General features: G+C 49.0%; 1 protein-coding gene across 1 annotated transcript; it reads right to left on the bottom strand.

The window, feature by feature from the left end:
• Positions 1-10,326: 10,326 nt before the first annotated feature.
• DUSP7 (dual specificity phosphatase 7) lies at positions 10,327-16,750 on the bottom strand. Its single transcript, XM_031609416.2, has 3 exons — positions 16,161-16,750; positions 13,955-14,383; positions 10,327-11,750 (listed from the first exon to the last, which is right to left on the bottom strand). Exons 1-3 carry the CDS (start codon positions 16,570-16,572, stop codon positions 11,443-11,445), a joined length of 1,149 nt encoding a protein of 382 aa, XP_031465276.1. The 5' UTR covers positions 16,573-16,750; the 3' UTR covers positions 10,327-11,442.
• Between the last annotated feature and the right edge of the window lie 4,144 nt (positions 16,751-20,894).

The following is a 20,894-nucleotide window of genomic DNA, read 5'->3' as shown; positions in this document are numbered from 1 at the left end:
GAGGGGCTTTGAAGAGATGACAAGTTGCTCTGGTCCACCTAGCTACTTCCATGTCACCCTCTTCTCCTTAAGCAGAAGCACAATACTTACACAGCAATGAGAGATGAAGGGTCAAACAAAGGAAACACTTTTGGAAATGGTGCCTTGCCCCAGAGCTACTCAGAAAAACAAGAGGCAGTTTTAGTGACCAGGGCAGTGGCTTTCCATCACCTAAGGAAGCTGTTCATTTCAGTAGCCAGTGGTGGTGAGGAACAAGAACTTCAGGATGCTTGTTGAGCAAAAGCTCCTCTCCCTGCTTTGTTTGTCCTACAGTACTTTGCCCATGCATTTCAATGTCCTTTTGAGAACAGATGTACAATAACCTCAAGAGTTTTCTTCCTCCAGCCATGTACTTGGGCATCTTTCTTCTCCAGAGAGGACAAGCCCCAACCTCCTTAAAACCTCCTCACAAGCACGCAGCCACAGTGAACTATGCATAGCTTGTTCCAGGACAGAATCTTCCTAGAGTCACTGAATGCTTTGAGTTGGAAGGGACCTCTGAAGGTCATCCAGTCCAACTCCCATGCAATGTAGAGGACAGATAGATCAGGTTGCTCACAAGAGTAGAAGAATCAGAGCCACTAAGCTGGATCAAGCTTTACCCTGCTCCATCTCCAACAGTAACTGATAGCAGCACCTATGAAAGCAAGAATAGAATAACAGTGTGGCTGTTAGATAACAAACTTTTTACCACGCTCGAGCTATTTGCAGCTCCAGGACTTTCTCAACCAGGGACTGTGCACTGGTAATTCATAGCCCTCAGTGGATTTTCTTTTCATTAGTTATTCCAGTCTTCCCCGAACCTGCATAAACTTTTGTTCACTACAAATTTACACAGTGCATTTATACAGTTTGTTCTCAGGGTGAATTGTTTTCTTGTGAATTAACTGTCTGATGGTTTGGGGTTTTGCTGCTACCCAAACCTTGTTCCTATAGCTCAGTTCATTTTGTTTCTGAGATCTTATCACCAAGTGACATCATCCTGTTTAATCTAAGACAAAGTGCAGCAGGCTTAAGCTCTCCCCCCCAGATTGTTTTTCTCAGCATCCTATGCCACAACCCCACCACTCCACATTACAAGGACTTAGGACAGCTATTCAGTGTAGCTTTTGTTTTCTTGCTGCTCTGAATAGCAAGCAGTGTACTTCAGCTGCCTTTTACTCCTCTTTATCACAATCAGACCTACTCAGCAACTCTGGCCTTTGACAGGCCCTTGTCACTGCTGACCAATGTCAGTTTTCCATTAGTAAAGCTGGCTCTTCACCCTACAATCTTTACCCTTCTTTCAGCTTATTATTTACCCATTAGAGATACACTTGTGATATCTCAAAATCCTAAGAGCATAATAGGAATTCTGGCTTGCCATGGGTGGCTGGATCCTGGAGCGTTTTCTCAATCCACTCTCACCTTACTCCTCAGCTTGCAGGCCTCAGCTACATCACACATGAAGGGTCCCAGTGAGGGTGCCTGTGCCAGTAAAGAAGGAGAAAAGCTGCACCAAAGCACAGCGCAGTCATAGTATTTGGTACAGACTGACACAGTATGATGGCAGCAGCCAGGCACTGAGATTGCTCTTCTCAGGCTAAGCATCCTCGGTTTTCCTGAACTCAAACTACTGCACAAAAATAACAGAGCTCAGCTAATCCCTTTTTTACCCCCCTCCTCTCTGCAGGAGAAACCTGCAGGTCTTCACAGAAACACTACCAGGACTTCCTCCTGCAACACTTTGGGCTTGGAGCAGCCACAGGGTGAGCTGTCATCATACAGCAACCCTGCTTACTCCCAAGCCCTGGAAATTACCCAGAGGGGAAAAAAAAACAAATGCAGCTCTTTCCAACATTCTTTTCCTGGGTACTATTCCTCAATACCACAGAGATGAACAGTCTTTTCCCCCAGTGACAGCATGCCATCCTGACACCCACATCCCACTCCCATTGTTCATATGGAGTCTTCATCTCCCAGCCACATCATGCTTTTGTGTCTGTCAGAGTCCTCAGCCCAGAGCTACCCACATTTCAGCACTCAGAAAACAACCCCAAGGAAAAACATCTTCCTCTTGCTTCACAAAGAAGGGCAGTTTACTTCATGTAATGTAATGATAGTAAGTGAACAAGCTGGACACTGAGAAGCAAGATCAGTTCTCACAAAGACTGGCTAGCAATGAGCGGTTTGAGACAGGTAATGAGTGGGTGGCATTTGTCAGCTTAGTAATGTAGCTTATAATTTGTTCATTAACCTTGCTACTGCTTTCGCTGCTGTTGGAATGCAATTAAATACTACCTTTGAGTCCTAATGAGCATCTGCCATGCCCGACCTACAAACATCCTTGGGCTTCTACTGCACAGGCAGTTGCATTGGATGCATAGTGGCATTACAAAGCCAATAAAAAAAAGCATTCCAACTTTCAGGGAGAAAAGTGAAGGTCTCCTGAGACAAAACCAAATGCATCTTCACAGAATCTTTGGAGACTGAAGATGACTAACCCTCATCTAGAGTTTCATTCATAGTTATTTGAGAATAGCAGCATCTGGGAGTTACTCTGGACAGAGTCTGTCAGACACCAAAGCTTGATTTTTAACACTGAGGCAAGGAGAATGTTCCTGCACACACCTTCATCTATTGGTGGCCAATTAACATTAGCTAGGACAGCCACCATTCTCCAGGTGAGGCAGCCCCATCCAAGCTGTCTCAGTTTCAGTTGGGACAGAGTTGCTTTTCTTCATAGCATCAGGTATGATGCTGTGTTTTAGTTTTAGGACAGAAACGATGCTGGTAATACACCAATGTTTCTAGTTGTTGCTAAGCAGTGCTGCACAGAGCCAAGGGCATTTCAGTTTTCTGTTTCTCCCACTGTCATAGCAGTGGGGGGACACAAGGAGCTGGGAAGGGACAAAAGTCAGGACAGCTAATTTAAACTGGACAAAGGGATATTCCATACTATGTAGAAGGAAAGTTTTGAAAGGGATTGTGGTTCATTGGGCTCTTCTCAGCTGCTTATGAGGTTACCTCAACATTGGTCAACAGGTGGTACACTGCTTGCACATCATTTGTCATATAACAAATATATATAAATATGTATGTATAACTATTATCCTTTTTTTTCCTCCTCCCTCTTCCTTTTCTCTATCTTACTAAGTAGTTTTATCTCAATCCATGAGTTCTACTTTTTTGTTGTTGTTTGTTTGTTTGTTTTCTCCATTCCATTCCACAGGGAAGGAAGAAAGTGAGCAAAAAACTGTGTGGTGCTTGGCCATCTACTGCAACATCAGCCCCTCACCAAGCAACAGTGTTCCCCATTTAATGCACTGGGCCTTTCATTCAGGATCAGAGTGGTCACTGCTCTTGTTAACCAAAGGCTGGCATGAACATCAGAAGCTTTCCTGGTGTGCCATGTACAATAAGAGCTGCTTTCCACAAGATAGATGTGCCCCTCCTGAGAGGATCTGTCCTTCCCAACGAGGAGGGGCCCAGCTAGTCCAGTCTATGGAATGAGGCTGTGTGCACCAGACTGATGCTGCTGCTCTAGGAGAAGCATCAAGAGGCAACAAGTTGGGGATTTCCTGACTACTGTTGGTTTAATCCACAGACAGGCAGTGGTGGTCCTGTTCTGTTCTGAAAATTCTCACTCAGTGGTAGCACTATCTGTGTGAAGAACTGCACACTGGCAGACAGCAGCTTCAAACATGACCAGATTTGTTTTATTAAGAATACTGACATCTGTAAATCCTGCTACATGTATGCACATGCACTTCTCTCCACTTCTACAAGATTGAAAGCTAGACCAGGAATTTCTCTAGAACACCCTCAGCAGCTGCCGACACAAGAAAGGAGCAACTTGGCTGCTTTGTGCTTTTTCAGACAGCTTTTGTGCAGAACAGTTTGGCAGCTTATTTGCAGCCCTATTGGCCTGACACCTCTCAACTGTGCTGCAGGACCCACCAAGCATACCTGGGTCAGTGGAGAACCACTCCTTTACTAACATGCAGCAACACTCCAACCCCTCCCCAAACCACCTGCAGTTGTTCCCTTTGTAAAGAAAAACATGCTACAGCTACAGCAACATAAATAAAAATCAGCAGCAAATTTCAGCACTGAACTGTACTATCAGTGCATGTTTGGGCACAAGCTAGCACCCACTGAAGTCAGCAAAAGTTTTGAAAGAGAAAACACCTCCCACACAAAGGGGAGACAGAGGAAGCAGTCAGAGCTGTGAGGCAGATAAGCTGCCTGTCAGAACAAGCTTGGACTGTCCTCTAGCAGGAAGAAATTGGCCAATGAGAGAGAAAGCTATTTGGGGAACGAATTAATAGTGAAAATTCTTGTTTAATAAATAAATAAATCACCTTACCCAAACGTCTCTCTCAGCTTTCTGCCAAATGGATGAATGGCCAAGACATGGCTGCATGAACCTCTAATGCAGGGTCACTTGAAGGCAACAGCCTAGATAGGAGCAAAAGGAAGGTGATGAACAGTGAAAAGGACACAGACAGAATGGACAGCAGAGCTGATCATTGTGCTGTTTGAGGAGACGACAACCTTCTTTAGACAAAACACCCAGAATCCCCTCAAACTCACATCCAGCATCCTGCTTTGAACAGCTTTAAAAGAATCTTTGGCTTTCAGGAGCAATCCTGCAACAACTGCTGCCTGTTCCAAGCAGCAGGACATCAGCCATTCAGGTAAAGGAAAGAGAGAATTTTAGAGCAAGAATCCTCACCACTGGAGAGGAGCAGCCAAATAATGTGGCTCTGAATTGGACACATCTGAGGGAGGCAGGAACAAATGCCACAAGACAGGCCACAAGCATCTCTCTCCCCCTTGAAAATCTCCCATACAGAAAAATGCTGTCTTGCTAAGGTGTCTCATCCGCAATTCAACCTTAGACCTCAGTTTCTTGCCAGCACAAGACTTTCATGAACACTGGATGAACACCAGGGTCTTACCAATGCAACAATATGGTCCCTTCCATTCTGTACAGGATTTATCACAACTCATTTCCCAAGAGGAAGAAAGAAAGAAAAACAAAAACAAGACAAAACCCCAAGCCAAACTACAGCTCTCCTTACAAGAAAAGAAGAGGGGGAAAAAAAAAAAAAAAAAAAAAGACAATATAACCAGAAACAAAGAGTGAACTTCATAAAAGCAGAACTCCAAATTATGAAGAATTTGCCCTTGAGGCAGATACTGAAGATGAGAAGTATAGTGTCTGAATGCAGAGATTTCTGTTGCTACCAAAAAGCAGCGAGAAACCCCAGCAAATGACTTTACATAAGCCAGATGTTTCTCCAGGGGGAAAAAAAAAAGTAGGAAAATACTGTCGGGATTTCTCTATTTCTACTCAGACTTGGTTCCCTTACCAGCTACTTTTTAAGGCTGTACATGTTTTTGGATTCCTCATGCCACAAAGCAGCCATGATCATCTTCTCATAACACATTTGGTCTCCATTTCCAACAGGCCCTGATATTTAAGAGAAAGCCCAGATCCCAGCCTCCTGCAGAAGGACCCCATATTCATAGTAACAGCTGCCACGTGAGAATACTTCAAATCCCAATTATTTGGAGGAACAAAAAGCAGCAAAGAAGTAAGAAAGGATAATGCAAAGCACGTGCAGTTCTAGCAATGACCACCAACAACCGGAGCAGAATAGAAAGACTGAATAGGGAATGTTGGTGATCTCACTTTACACCACGTGGAGATGGGGGCCCCACCATATGGTGTAAGGTGGGTCCAAGCTGACCACACAGGCCGAGTGTCAGCAGTCTGGGTGTCTGCACCTGCCCTGTGATTAATTCCCAACCAATAATTAATCACCACCACCGACTGTGCCATCAAAGTGAAACCACAGCTTCCGTCCTGACCGAGTTCCCAACTCAATGATATAATCAAGACACAGTTGAGCAGGGGAGCCCAGAGGCACAACTAACTCACACTGCAGCTCTTCATCGCTAACCGCTCCAGCCAGTGCCATCATGGCTGCCAACATCTGCCACAGGCACCACAGGAAAAGGTGCTCAGCTGCCGCCAGCTGCTGAAGAGCAACTTCGGGACAAGTTCTCCCACGCTCCCTTTGCAAGACTCAGCTGTGCATTTGTAGCCACTGCAACAGACACCAGCAGGCCTGTCAGGCCTTCCCAGGCCATCAGACAAGGTTCCTCCACGTGTTACCCCAGGCAGCAAAACACGCATGGGGATCAGAGCAGATCCTTGAGGTGTTTTGAAGAGGGAAAGGGTGAAAGCAGAGCCACAGCCAGATTATTAAAAGGAGACAGTGCTTACTGAGGTATTTCCACCTTGCTCCAATCCCTCCCTGCTCAGGAAGAGGCCCTTGTCCCACCACTCCAGAATCTCGGGAGGTGACAGGAGGTAACAGCCATGACAGGGAGGGGCGTGCACAAAATGGCTGCCCCTTCCTAGGCTGAGGGAGATCATTCCTGAAGGAAGGGACAGACAGGGCAAAGAGGCTGCTTCTCACTCTCTCAACCTTCTGGACATTTTACCTCCCCTTCCCCATCCCATGAAGTTCAACCAACCAAGCATTCAGATCCAAAGCACTATTTGAAATACTTGAGAAGGCACAGGGGCATTTGGCTTGACGTCCAGAAGAAATCCCACTTCCACATATTTCCTAAGCAGCCCAGAACATAACTGTCACAGGCTGAGCCAATCAGTTGTAAATACAAGGATGCGTTGATGAAACAAACTATTTACGTGATGTTACAACTCTATATGTAGCCTGATTTTTCTCACACCAAGGACAGAAGATGAAAACAACCATCAAAAGTAACCTGTCTGTTTTGGAGACATCAGCCTCCACGTTCAGATGGTAGCAGGAAGAGTGTTTCCCCATTTGCATCTTTGGGTGGCACAACAGGAGTTCAGAGATGTGAAGTCTGACTTGCATCACGCTTGAATTGCATTTAATGCCACACCAAGAAGTAAGCACCTAGGAAAGGAATAAAAGTAGGCAAGAGAAGGAAAACAAGCTACAACTAACTCTGAAGCTCTAAGCTTGTGTGCTACTCATCTGGGATTCTAGTGCTACAAAGAGCCCTTCCCATCTTCATTCTGCAGTTGTTCAGAGCACAACTCCTCTGCCTATGCTCTGTCAGTGGAAGCATAAATAAGCCTTGCTGCCCTGCATGGAGAACATGCTCTTTTTACTCTCCTGTTTCACATGTAGTTATCCTCATGCTCAGGATGTACTTGCTCTGGGCCCTTCCCTCTCTGGCTAGAATGAGCAGGCAGCTCTGCCAATGAGCACTGATGGAGGCAGGCTAGGATGGGCTATGCAAAAGACTGTGGGAAGCATTCAAAAGTAGCTACTTAAACTTTTGCCCTTAATGGAAATGGAGGGAGAAACTTTTTGAAAGCACCAACCTTCAGTCCCTCTAGCTGTTCAAGAGAGAAGTCAAAGGGGTCCAATGAGGGGGAAAAAAAAGAAATTCCCATATTTGCTAAGGGCTTGTGGCACCACACATGAACACCTAATAACAGATCTTGCAGCCAGAGCAGGAGACTACCTGGTTTTGTAGAGCAGAGCACCACACAGCATCTTGCTCTGCAATCAATGGGTTAACCAAGAAGCTGCACTCTGCTGCGTGTGGGAAGCAGCATCTCCTTGCCAAATTCCACCAATCTGAACATAACCAGCTTTCTCACTCAGCCCTTGCTCCTACGATTAGCTAGTGCTTATGCCCACCTCTGCAAGGGAACAGACAAACCCCACACACTGTTCTCTCATGTAAGGTTTTTTCCAGCATTGACCCTTTCCTGATGTCAGCTCTTATCTCCTCACTGAATTACTCTGACAAGACATGGGGTTTCCAAGGAGAAATCCCGAGTAAGGAAGCCGAGATGGGTAAAACAATGATGGCTGAGGACCAGGCAGGCATGCTGCTCACCGCCATTGAGGCCAGAAGGCTTGGAAAATGCTCCTTCAGGCCCCCTAGGAAAGATCACTTTGCAGATGGCTTTTCAGACAAGCCATCTCCTTCCTTTGGCAACAGGGCTTCTAAGCGGAGCAGCAGTGGGATACTCAGACTCACAACTCCTGGGATAAGGAGTTTTTTGACTAGGGCCATTGCAAATAGCAGCTGTGGTCTTCCAGCCTGCCACAGCTCAGCTATTGCTCAACCATGCTCACAGAGCTTGTTCTGATTGCAAATATCCTACCCTACACCTTGGCAGAAAATTGTAAGGAATTAGGGAGAAACAAATATAACCATAAACCTGACAAACCCTAACAAGTGCACAACAAGCCTCCAACATTCCTCTATTCCTTTCTCAGGACCTGATCTACTATGTAATTACAGGAGAAAACCTAGAGGTCTTCTTTTCCCCACATAACAGGTAGCTATTCTCATTTGCTGAGCTACAAACAAGCTTCTAATCAATATATAGATTCCCATCATACAGTCAACGAGTAAACAAATTCTCACTGTGTATGCTCTCCAAGCTCCTGCTTTAGCTTTTGACCACCTACCCCACCCTGCAATGGCCCAAGCTCCTTCTGAAATAAAACTAGAGATCTTTTGTGCTCAGGCCCTATGATTAGAAGAACAAATACTCACAAAGCAGAAGGATTGAACAAATTAAATAAATAGTAATTTAATTTCTTGCTGTTTAGATCAGAAAAGGGAATGATGGAAGGGAAAAAAATTTTTTCCTGAGCTAGGACAATGGACTCTGCATCCAGCTCCACAACTAGAACCAGCCAGTTCTTGCCTACCTGTTTCCAGGTGAGCTGCAAATGGCAAGCTGTTAATAACCTTTCCTAACCATTCTTAATAGCCTACTTGCACCAGCACTCAGGAAAAAAGAAGCACCCTGAACACTGGCAGAGCCATCTAAGTCCTGCCCTGCTGTGAACAGAGCCACAGGACCCAGAAGTCATCAGTTGCCTGCAAGGCCATGACTATTTGCTTTCCTACAGAAAGAAAATCTGCTACCACAGCAGTTGTGAGCAAAGCTTTGCCATGCCTTCACAGGCCACCATTACAGCAAAAGTCTTTATCTATTTATTTTTGGCACAGAGGAATGGTTGGGGTCAAAGCCAGTCCCATTCTCAAGCTGTTCTTTGTTCCTTTGCTTTATCCAATATCCCATCCCTCTCCTCATCCTCCCACGTATCCATCTCCATTTTACCACAGGTCTTAAAAATTAAACTGTGCATGAAACCAAACACCACACTTGAACATCTCCCAGCAAATGCTCTTCATGGTCACAGAAGAATACTAATCAACCACTAAAAAACATGGATAGGAGAACAGCATGCCCTTATATGGGCAGAGGCCAGACAAGCATCTGACAAACATCAATTTTAAAGAAAAAATAATATTTATTTGTAATATAAACAAAGTCCCAATATTGGATCAGTATATATAGGGTCACTAGTTGTCCTTCATAACTCAGAAGGCAGAACCATTCCTCACTAACAAGCTCCATTTGTACTAATCAGAAGATCCTTTTTTTTTTTTCTTTTAAAGAAGAAAGACAACTAACAGCACAGGAAGCCTTTACAAACCAGCTTAGCTGTAATGCAATACAGATGCACTGTCAAAAAATCCCTGAAAAAGTAAATTCCTCGATGAGGTAAGATGAAATTCAGATATTCTCAGTTTGCTCACTCGCAACCGTACTTACACTCATGCTCTCCCCAGTGACCCATGATCCCAACGTTGTTACTAACAAAACCTAATGAACAGGCAAAAAAAAAACCAAAAAAAAAAAACAACCAGAAAACAAGAAAAGAAGCTCATTCCAACATTCTGGTAACATCTTTAACAAAAAACTTTTTCAGGATGTGACAGCATCAAACATTCCTCCAGATGGAGGGTATTTTTTTATTTTTATTTTTCTTGAAAAAATGTACAAAAAAATTGGATACTTAGAAAAAAATCCGTGGCTTTTTTTCAGTTACATGAGAGTTAAAGTAGCCAGGGAAGGGGGAGAAAGGAAGGACTACATTGCAGCCAATAAAGAAATCTCCAAATCCGTTCTGCTCTCCTCCCAGAGATTATTACCACTTCCTCCCCCTCCCGGCTCGGTATTAGGTGTTTGCCAAACACTAGCCAAAAAATATAAACAAGTCTTCTCAGAATAGAAGGCACAGCATAAAGTTATTTGAAAGAGAAAGAAAAAAATAAAAATCAGAACCTCTGTTGAAAGCTCCAGTCATCTCAGAATTTGCCAGTTAATATATATATTCATGTATATATATATATATATATAAAATTCTGTTACAACACTCTTGTCATCACTTCCACACCTCCCCACTCCTCTTGCACACTCAATGTGTGCCAATTCAGTCCCATTCTGCTCTGCAACCCTCGCTCTGCCCTAGGCTCAAGCCATGTCATCCAACCCCCAAACGTGAGCACATGTGAGAAAGACTCAACCATGCACCAGGAATGCCAACATCACGTCTCCTTTCTGTTCTCAGGAAGCTGGAATGATTTCAGGCCAGCTGGATGACTTTAAGTCAGTCAACAGGCAGCAGAAAATGAAGCTGGGCTCAGACATGCTTCTACCAACTCTGGAGGCTACAAAGAGTTTTCTCTCTGGGCAATAGCAGTGTTTTGGCAGGGGTGGCATTAAAACAAGCTTGCAGCTTAGTCACCTTGGCTGAATCAGTGCAGAGTTTGTGATTGCAAATGCAGGAGTGGTGAAGGGGTTGCGCTTAAGCCCAATTGGCCTTCCACACATCACAAAGCTTCCTACCAGATGCTAACAACAACAGCAGCAGCATGTATCTCTCTATGGAGTACCCAGTAATATGCCAGGACATACCAAGGCTTCACAAAGTGTGCAAAATGCATTTGGTCAATATAAACATTTGATTAAAAAAATAATGATCAAACAAGAAACAGAATAAAATATCGGTTTTGCAACATCGTCTGTACAAACAGTCAGGAACTTACATATTTAAAAAGAGTTTGAACCCAAAGCTTGAGTAAGATCTATTTTTTTTTTTTTTCTTTAAATCTAAAAAGTAAACTTGGGTTTTAAAACAGTCTTGGCCCAACGCTTTTTGTTCAAGGTTTCCAAGTGCATAAATCTCCTCACTTTCCACAGCAAGCCAACCCCTGGTAAGCTCTTCACACATGTACGTGCTCTGACGGTCCCAATGCACCCAGGAAAGGAGTTATTGCTGGTAACAGCTGCATTCAAAATGCTTTAACATCGCCCGTGTTAGATAAGCCCTGTAGAAAAGGCTACCTATTCAAACCACTTTCATTGGGATACTAATGAATGGCATTAGCCTTCTTAAAGCAGCAACGTGGCACCTCTGCCCAGAGAAGCTAGTCCTTCCAGAGCTGCCTGGCGAGACAGATTTTTGTAAGAGTTGAAATGCTCAAGAGAAGCAATTTGATGCCCAAGTTTCCAACCGGATGGCATCTTCTTCATGTGGACTCCAGCGTGTTCAGCTGAAACAGGTTGTGGTTGGTGGGGGTGGTAAAGTAGAGCTGTTCACTGGGTGAGCGGTTGTCGCATGGGCTGTTGAGTCCTAGAGTCCTCTCAAAGTCCAGCAGCTGGCCCATGAAGTTAAAGTTCGGGGAGATGTTGGATTTTTTCCTTTTCACAAAGTCATAGGCATCATTAAGGGACAAGTTGAGTTTCTGCATCAAGTAGGCGACTGTGACTGTTACGGACCGGCTGATGCCAGCGAGGCAGTGAACAAGGATCCCACACTTCTTGGAACGGGCCTCATCTGAAACAAGACAAGGGGAAGGGGGAGTCTATTATTCTGCACCAAGAAAGCAAAGCTTTGGAGCAGGGCCAGGTGACAGCTGCATACTCAGAGGACCAGGATGACTGCCAGAACTGGATCCTCTGCTCCCACTGACACCACCTCAAATCCCTTTGACACCTCATCCCTTCTGAAAGAGCTACCGAGACATTCCCACTAAGCAGCAACATGGCACAGACCCATTCGACACAGCAAGACCATGCATCTCAGACATTAAAGGGAGGGCTGATCAAGCTTGGCACACATCCCTTTCCCAGAGAGCATTAGTACCATCTAAAGGCAGACAGGGCTGGAGACAACAGCTCCAGGGAGATGCTGGGCATAACACAACCACCAAACACCTGGCTGCACACAACACAGGAGCATGGCCCAACACCATGCAAACAGCTCCTTTGCTACTCTCATCCTTCCACTAGAAAGTTATTTGAATGTAGTCAAAGCCAAGTGAAGCCAAGCCTGAAGTGCAGGAACTTCCCTTATTGTGAAATCCTTTTTAGGACTGAGAGAAGTGCACTTCACTACAAACAAATGCTTGCGTTGGAGAAGATTTTCTCGGAACGAATGGCAGCGGGGAGTAGGAATGCAGGCTGTACCAAAAAATTGCAAAAGAACAGAAACAACATTTCCCCTCCTTGGCCACTGATTGAAAAGCACACACATGCTCATTGTCTCTCTCACAGCCGGAACAGCATGACCTCTTTATGAATTGACATCTTGATGCTAAAAGAGGGACACACTGCTGAGCACACTGAGCGCATACAAGTACACAGCTCCACTTACTTCTGGGCAGCTATATTTGCAGTCTATTGCTGGACAGAGTTTGGCAGGGAAGGAGAAGGTGGCAAGAGAAAGAGGGTCCCCAGGCAAAGCCAGTAGAGACACTCTGGCACCATCAATGTGGGAGAATGCAAAGAGGCTGCAGGCAAAGTGAAATCCAGATCCAAGCCACAACAGGACCCTGTCCCAGCCTCTAAAACCAAGCAGGGATTTCCAGTGCTGTGGGCAACCAGCACCCAGCACATCCAGCTCTCCCGCCACTCTCTCCCTACTCCATATTCTTGCAAGACATTTTTGCTTTTCATCTGACTCGTGCTGCATTTCTTGGTGTTCGATTTTTAGAGTGAGGTAATCTTTCCTTTCCTGCCATTAAATGGAAAGCATGAGCATTGTGTTCACAGGGACACTGCCTGACTGGATCAGACAGCTCCCAAAAGCCACATGCCAGCAGAGACCCTGTGAACCACCCATGATGTTTAATAATGGGTTCTGCATGGGAAGTGCAGACAGATCAGACAGGTCCCTGACACAGGCAGAGGTGCCCTTTGCCCATACCTAGCACTATACTTTCAACCAGATAAAAAGCCATCAAGCTTTTAGTAGTTAGTGTTAACGATGATCTGTGTCAATTTCCCAAGTAAATCAGAACTGATGAGGCTAATGACCATCGCCAACAGCCCATGCAGCTCACACTGGAAGTGAGCATCTCCTTTCAGGCTAACAGACGCTTCCAGAAGAAAAAGAAGCAAATTAATGCCAAAGGCATCTGCCCTTGTGCCCATCTCAACACCCAGCCCAGGCTGCTCAGAGGCTGTCTTGCACAGCACTTTTCGCAGCAGAGCTCTGGAGTGTAATTATTATCCCTCATTGTGTTGACACTTACCTTTGGAAAAGTAACCATACAAGGAGTTGTTACACTAAGGAGACTTCCAGCAGGATCACAGCTAGACCAGCAAATCTCCTGCTGAGAACCCTGCTCCCCCACCCTGAGACTCTAAGCACATTCAGGAAATTGCTGGCACCACTCACAGTAACAGAGCTCGCAGCAGCACTCCCTCCTGCAAGCAAACCAGGTGCCCAGAGTTCCACACTGCCTCAGCTCAGTGATTTTACACCATAGCGAACCCTCACTGAAGGGCAAGCAGCAGCAAGGCTGCTTCCCCAGCACTGCTCACGGGAGACCTGGCTGGAGTTCCAGACAGGGAGGACTCCCTGAATCCATTCCAGCAAAGATGCACCAAAGGCATCACTCCAGCAGCGTGCCATCCAGCTGCTTAGCTAGCAATGATGCCATGGCCCAGAGAGGTAAGGCCAGAGACCATCCGCAGCACTGGGAAGCTGCTTGCCACATTCCCAGCATGAGAAGAGACGTTCTTCCAGCTACCTACCAATAAAAGCAATGGCCTCAGGAAAGAACTGAGAAAGGTTCTGGCTCCAGTGATCTGAGATGGGGATCTGCTTGTACTTGAACTCTCCGTCGTGCTCAAACATGTTTGGCAGGTTGGGAGTCACATTTAGGATGTATTTAATGCCATATTTGCCCAGGATGTCCAAGTTGGTAGAATCTTTGGCACAGCCCAGATACAGGTATGGAAGGATCTGGACTGGAAAGGCAGGCTGATTGCTGGGAATGGGGCTCCCATCTGACTCTGTTGCGCTGCTGGGTTCCCGGTCAGATTCACCATCCGAGCAGTCAGAGCTTATCCGCAGCCCTCCCAGGCCAAGGACAGACACAGGGGGAGAGTTGTTGGGTGAGGAGCTGTCAAGGTTTGTCTCGCAGTGCTCTGAATATTCAGTCTGAAACTTGTTAAAGCCACCTGGGAAAGGGAAAAGGCAGAGAGAAACGTGTTTTACTCTTCCGCACGGATGTCCTTCCACCCGAGCACACGTGCACACATTTTCAACTACCCAAAAACCGTTCTAAGGAAGGTTTTCCCCAGGCTCTTACTGAGCAAACAAATCCCAAGTAAAGAGTTTCTTTCCGAGTCTGACAAATACCAACCAAATCTCAAATGCAGGGAAAGTAACAACAAAACGAATGGCAAGAGACAGTCTTACTGCATTTAGCTCCATGAGATGCCAGGCTGGGGCAGTTTAGCCAGGAGTTATTATGCCAACCAGGCAGAAAAACACAGAAGTATCTGAGTCTGGAAAAGACAAACTAAGAACAAGAAGCAAAAATACCCAGGCTATAAAAACACCCATACTCAGCATCAAGCAGGGAAAAAGGATGTATGTTTTTCCAAAGAGCCATTCTCACCTCTGACTTATCACTACAAACACTTTTTTTTTTTTGATAGGACAGCAACACAGGATCACTCTTCACCTAAACCAAAGCAGGGCTGAGGAGGGATGGTACCCTTCACACCTGTCCCCAAGGCCTTTCTCCATCTCAACAGCATGGGAAGAAAGGCAGAAGCAAAAACGCCTACCAACCTGCCTCCTTCCAGGCAGCACTGAACTGTCACAGAGCCATCAGAAACTGACACTGACAAATGGTTGAATTAGAAAGGCCTCCTGAAAACTTTGTTAGCAGTGGGTTCGGGGTCACAGAGCAGGACAGGCAGCTCCTGCCGCATTCATTCACCAACAAGCCCTCCTCCTCCTCCTCCTCCTGCGGCCGGCAGCACCGAGGAGCCATTTTGGAATTTTAATTTGAAACAGCTCTCACGCTTTCCCGGAAAAAAAAGAAAAAAAAAAAAAAGGAGAGAAAGGGGCCGCTCAGCCCCCTCGTGCTCATAGGGGAGCGCTCAGAGCAACTTCAGCACCGCTCCTTCCTGCTGGAAGCGATGGGGACAAGCACCGCGGGCGAGGCAGAGCAGCGGAGAGCTCGACGGGACGGGCGGGGGCTGCAGCCACCCGCACAGGCGGGCAGCGGAAGAACGGCTTTAGAAGAGGAGGGGGGAAGGGGCCCCTCGCTTGGGGCCCGGCTCTCGGACACCTCCGGTCACTTCGGAAGGAGGCTCCTGGGAGCGGATCTACAAACGCCCACCTCCTCTGCCCGTATCGGGGGGAAGGGGCTACCTCCGTTCCCCTAACCGGGGGCTCCGAGAAGCAGCGGCATTGTGAAGAGCTCCGCCGGCAGCGGCCTCCCCCGCTTCGGCCCAGCTGTTATTTCTTTCTCAACGCCGCCTCCCAGCGACCGGAGAGGAGCGGGGCCGCCGACAGTTGCGGAGGCCGAGGGGTGCGACGACGCGGCCCCCTCCTCATCCCCATCCCCCCCCCCCCAGCCTCCGCGAAGGGCACGTGCGCTGTACCCGGAGACCCCTCGCTCCTCCAACGCCCTGCCGGGGGCGGGCAGCCCCCTCCCAGCCAATCTGCTGTTTCCGAGTGGGGGGGGGAGAGAGGAACGCTTTTATGGGGGAGGCGGGGGTGGGAGACCATTACTGGAAAGGAGGGGCACCCCGGGGCAGCAATGGCACGGCCGGGGTCGGCCGAGGACAGCGCGGCGGGGCGGGCACGAAGGCTGCGGCCGCTGCCGGGGGAACGGAGAAGGGCAGAAGGGAGCGGGGCGATCCCAACTCCCACCATTTTGTGCGGAGGATGGAAGCGGGGCGGGGAAAAAGGGACGAGACCCGCCGGCGGGGAGCTCACCTTTCAGGTAGTAGGCTTTGCAGCCGTCGTCGCGCAGCTTCTGGAGCAGCAGCCCCAGCACGGAGCCGGCGGCCCCGGCGTCCTGCCAGTCGGCGGTGGCCTCGTCGTAAAGCAACACGGTGTCGGCCTTGCAGCGCTTGACGAAGCGCTCCTTGTCCTCGTGGTTGGGGATAATCGAGCGGATGGGCAGGTTGCCCTTCTTGAGGCGGCGGAGCATCAGGCCGGGGATGGCCAGATTGATGGCCGTCTCGATGTGCGAGCTCTCGAACAGCTCGTGCGAGCGGCAGTCGAGCAGCAACAGCGAACGGCCGCCGCCCGACTCCAGCTCCTCCTGCAGCCACTCAGCGCTCTTGCACGGCATCGCCGCAGCCATGGGCGCCCGCGGGGAGCTCCCCCAGACCTGCGTTTTCATGGGGCTCGGCAGCAGCCCTCCCCCCGCCCCCTTCCGCCGCGGCGGCTCGCCGTGCCGGGCTCCTCCGCGCGGCCGTGGGTACGCGCTGCCTGCGGCCCGGAGCACAGCGGCCCCGCTCTGCCCTACGCGGCGCGCCTCATCCCGGCGGCCTCAATTAAAGCGGAGCTTCGCCGCCGGCCCTGCGTGTCATGCCGCGGGGGGCGGGCGGGGGGCGGGGCCGGCGCGCCTCGCCCCCCCGAGGCCACGCCCCCAGCGCTCTGCGCCAATGAGGTGCGGCGGGAGGGGGCGGGGGCAAAGCGCGGGAAGGGGCGCGGGGTCTCGCCGAGCGCTGCGGGGCCGGAGCGGCGCTCCGTAACAAAAGCGGGGCTGGCGGAGCTCCCCGCCCATTCGGGAAAGGGGCCTCGAAGCGGTCGGTCCTCGCCGTGCCCGTCTCCTTTTAGGCTAATCGTTAAGCCCGGCCCCTGCTGGAAACGCAGAGCCGACGCGGCGCTTGAGCGCGTGGTTATCTTCAAGCAGACTGAGCGTCCCGCCGCAAGGCTGCGTGCGCCCGGCGGGCCGTGCTCGGAGCCGTTTGCGGATTTCGTCGCTATCAGCAAAATAAACGCCTTTGGCCTTGCTGTTCCGTGACTCAAGCGTGTGCCCCAGAGAGCAGAACGGCTGAAGCCGGCCACTTCCCCTTGCTCGGTTTATTTTTACTGCTGGTTGCTGTGGGAAGCTGTTGTGATTCAGTGCTGCAGTAGGAAGTTACCAACGCAGCTCTTACAGCAAAGGATGTTGAGATTCTTATGCAAGCCGTGGTGAAAATAGCTGACCTTTCCGTTTGTTTCACAGCGCCTTCAACCCGTATGAAGAACAGCAGTGGGCTGTGCAAGGAAGGCTCTTCGGGGTCTAAAGCCCTCTGTGTGCTGCATGTGCTTCGTGTTCTCAGTGCCCAGAAACTTGCTCGGCTCCGCTCTGGAGGCGCGAGGGAGGCAGCTGTAACCACGGTGACAGCAGGAGGGAGAGATCTCACCTCCATTTCGTGGTCAAACTGGCGACCACGTAAGTCTCAGGACGGGACAGGCTCCAGGCTGGTGTCATTTGCGGAGGTGAGACCAGATTTCACCCGGCAGCATTGAGGAACCTTTGCCTCCTCAGCCAGGAGCCCAGAGGCGTGGGGAGAGGGCAGCAGAGAACCCCCGGCTCCTCCCTTGTCCTTCGATCAGGAGCACGCGTCATCCCGGCGAATTCCTCCGACACGCTGCCCTCCCGGCCGCGGAGGCCGTCGGTGGGATCCCGCGGGGCAGTGCTGGCCGCTGGAGCCGGTGGCAGCCCGTCGGCGTGCTGCCCTCTTGAGTCAGCTGCTCCAAAATGCAGGGCAGCCAAGAAGTGAGCGGAAACGGAGTGGCGATCCTCCGAGACAGGTCCCTTCCCTCGCCTGTGTCCTCCCCGCAGCCACCTGCTGCCTGGGGACTTCTGCAGAGGAAGAGCCGTCTGCTCTGCAGAGAGCCGTGGGCATCCCCTTCAGTCTCCTGCACGGTGCACGTCTGGTTTTCTTCTCCCCAGACAAAAAACAAAGGAGGCGGATCGGAAGCACCTGTCTGGGACGGGGATGCTCCGGCATGGCAGTGCGGGCTCTGGTTTTTTGGTGATGTTATTCTGGTCACACACACGGCTTTGCTGAGATCAAAGCTAAGCACACATCCAGACATGAGCAGCATTCAGCTCAGCTCCAAAGAGTCCCAAGTGCTTGAGAACAATACACGGTGATAAAAGCAGGTTGCTTACTTCTCCATGTTGTACCACCAAAACTGGACAGGGTTTTCCAATATGCAGATCTGTGTGTATCTTCCCGGTTGTTGTCCTGCTGTAGGACTCTCTCTTCCAGCAGCCTTTCTACTTGATGCCCACATACCGTGCCCACGCTTACATCCTGGGTTCAGACCACCTTTGCTCTGCTCTCCTGTGATGCTGATACAACCACTAGCTCAGGCCCCTCATGCTCCTTTCCACCTGGGTCTTTGTCTCACATTTTAGAAACACAGACCACCACCAAGAGTTACGGCAAAACAGGGGATAACAGCATTGTTAGATGTCTAATTAAGACTCTTTCCGGGCTTGACATAGCCCTGCAATGGGCATTGCTTCCAGCAGTGAGACAGCCAAGGGAGAGCCAAAGTCAGAGGAAAGGGAAGAAGGTTCTGCAGAAGATGCCTGCAGGGAAAGACAACAAAGGGAACCTATAACGAGTAATGCTGAATCCAGCACCCAAAGCACCATGAGGGGTCTCAAGGCTCTAGCTGCAGGGAGGAGTGGAGACAGGTTCCTGCTTTGGGTGAACCCCTCCCAGCCTACCTCACCTTCCCACGTGCCCTTGCACAATAAGCATGAGGTTCTGGGACTTGAAGGACAGGTAAGTGAGGATGCTGAAGAAAGTCCATGCAGAAGGCTGTCTAGGGCGAGTCAGCCACTCCCATGCCTCAAGACTGTCTCTGTCAGGAACAAAAGAAACACGATTGTCATAGCTGAGTCCTTCTAAGGGAAACTGAGAGCTCGATGTGCTGACAAGTTCCTACCCACAGGGCAGTCTGCTGCCTCTCTGGGGCCTGGGTCAGGAACATCACACAGAAGCTCCCTGGTCTGGTGTGGCCCTCTAATTATTGCCCACTTCTGCTAGTTTGGGCTTGCAGCAATGAGGTCATGGGGAGAAGACTGCAGGCTATCAAGAGGGACTTTAAAATTGAGCCTGGGGCAAGAGTGTCAGGGTTGGGGTGAGACCGACAGCCCAGCTGAATTGCATCGACACCAATGCATATAGTATGGGCAACAAGCAAAAGGAGCTGGAAGCCACTGTGTGACAAGAAAACTGTGACTTAAATGCTATCACTGAAACGTGGTAGGACAACTCTCATGACTGTAGTGCTGCAATGGAGGGTTATAAGCTCTTCAGAATGGATAGGCAAGGAAGGAGGGGTGGTGACGTGGCTTTCTATGTTAGGGAGTGTTTCCATGTTGTAGAGCTCAGTGCTGGGAACGGTAATGTTGAGTCCTTATGGGTAAGGATGAAGGGAAAGGGAAGTTTATATCATCTGTCTGTCCAGGATGGAGAGATAAAATGAAGCCTTCCAGGAACAGTTGACAGATATCATGTGATTGCCAGCTTGTAGTCATGGGGGACTTCAGCTTACATGATGTATGCTGGAAATACAGTGCAGCAGAGAGGAAGTAATCTAGGAGGTTTCTAGAGTGTGTGGTAAGAGAGCCTACCAGGGGAGGTGCTCTGCTAGAGCTGCTGTTTGGGGACAGAGAAGGATTGCTGGAAGATGTGGAGGTTGGAAGCTTTCTTGGGCAAAGTGACCACAAAATGGTAGAGTTCTCAATTCTTGGTGAGGTCAGGAGAGAGGTCAGCAAAAAAAAATGCTGCCTTGGGCTTCTGGAGGGCAGACTTTGAATTGTTCAGGACCCTGGTAGGGAGGGTCCCTCGGTGTTCAGTCCTGAAGGATAAAGGGGTCCAGGACACCCCTAAAGGGGCTGGACACCCCTCAAGAAGGAAGTCTTAGAGGCATAGCAGCAGGCTGTGCCCCTGTGCTGTCAGATGAACTGGTAGGGAAGATGACCAGTGTGGATGAACAGGGAACTTTTACTGAGACTCCAGGAAAAGAGTTTGTGATCTTTGGAAGAAGGCTTAAGCAAGCTGTGAGAAATACAAAGACGTCACCCAGAGGGAAAATTAGAGAGGCCTTCCAAGGCTGAGAAGGCCAATGGCATCCTGGCTTCTATCATAAATAGTGCAGCCAGCAGGAGCAGGAGGTAATCATCCTTCTGTACTCAGCTCTAGTGAGGCCATACCTCGAGTGCTGTGTTCAGGTTTGGGTCCCTCACTACAAGAAAGACATTGAGGTCCTGGAGCGTGTCCAGAGAAGGTGAGGGGTCTGAAGCACAGGTCTTATGAGGCTCAGGGGAGACCTCATTGCTGTCTAAAGCTCCCTAAAGGGAGGTTTGTGGAAAGGTGGGGTTCAGCCTCTTCTCCCATATAATCATCGATAGGATGAGAGGGAATGTCCTCAAGTTATGCCAGAGGAGATTCAGTTTGGACATTAGGAAGAATTTTCTTATCAAAAAGAGTGGTGAGACATTGGAACAGTCTGCCCAGAGAAGTGGTGAAGTCACCATCCCTGAAGGTGTTCAAGATTGATGTAGGTATGGCACTGAGGGACATGAGCGTGCATGGTAGAGAGAGGTTGGCAGTTGGACCAGATAATCATAGTGGCCTTTTCCAACATTAATGAATCTGTGATTCTATGATTGTATGCAGCTTAGGTGTGGGATAGGATTTCCAAGCA

The sequence above is a fragment of the Phasianus colchicus genome, chromosome 11 (assembly GCF_987193195.1).
Source record: "Phasianus colchicus chromosome 11, bPhaCol1.hap1.1, whole genome shotgun sequence".
Taxonomy (NCBI): domain Eukaryota; kingdom Metazoa; phylum Chordata; class Aves; order Galliformes; family Phasianidae; genus Phasianus; species Phasianus colchicus.
The sequence above is the reverse complement of the archived record's forward strand: the minus strand, read 5'-3'. Positions and strand labels throughout refer to the sequence as shown.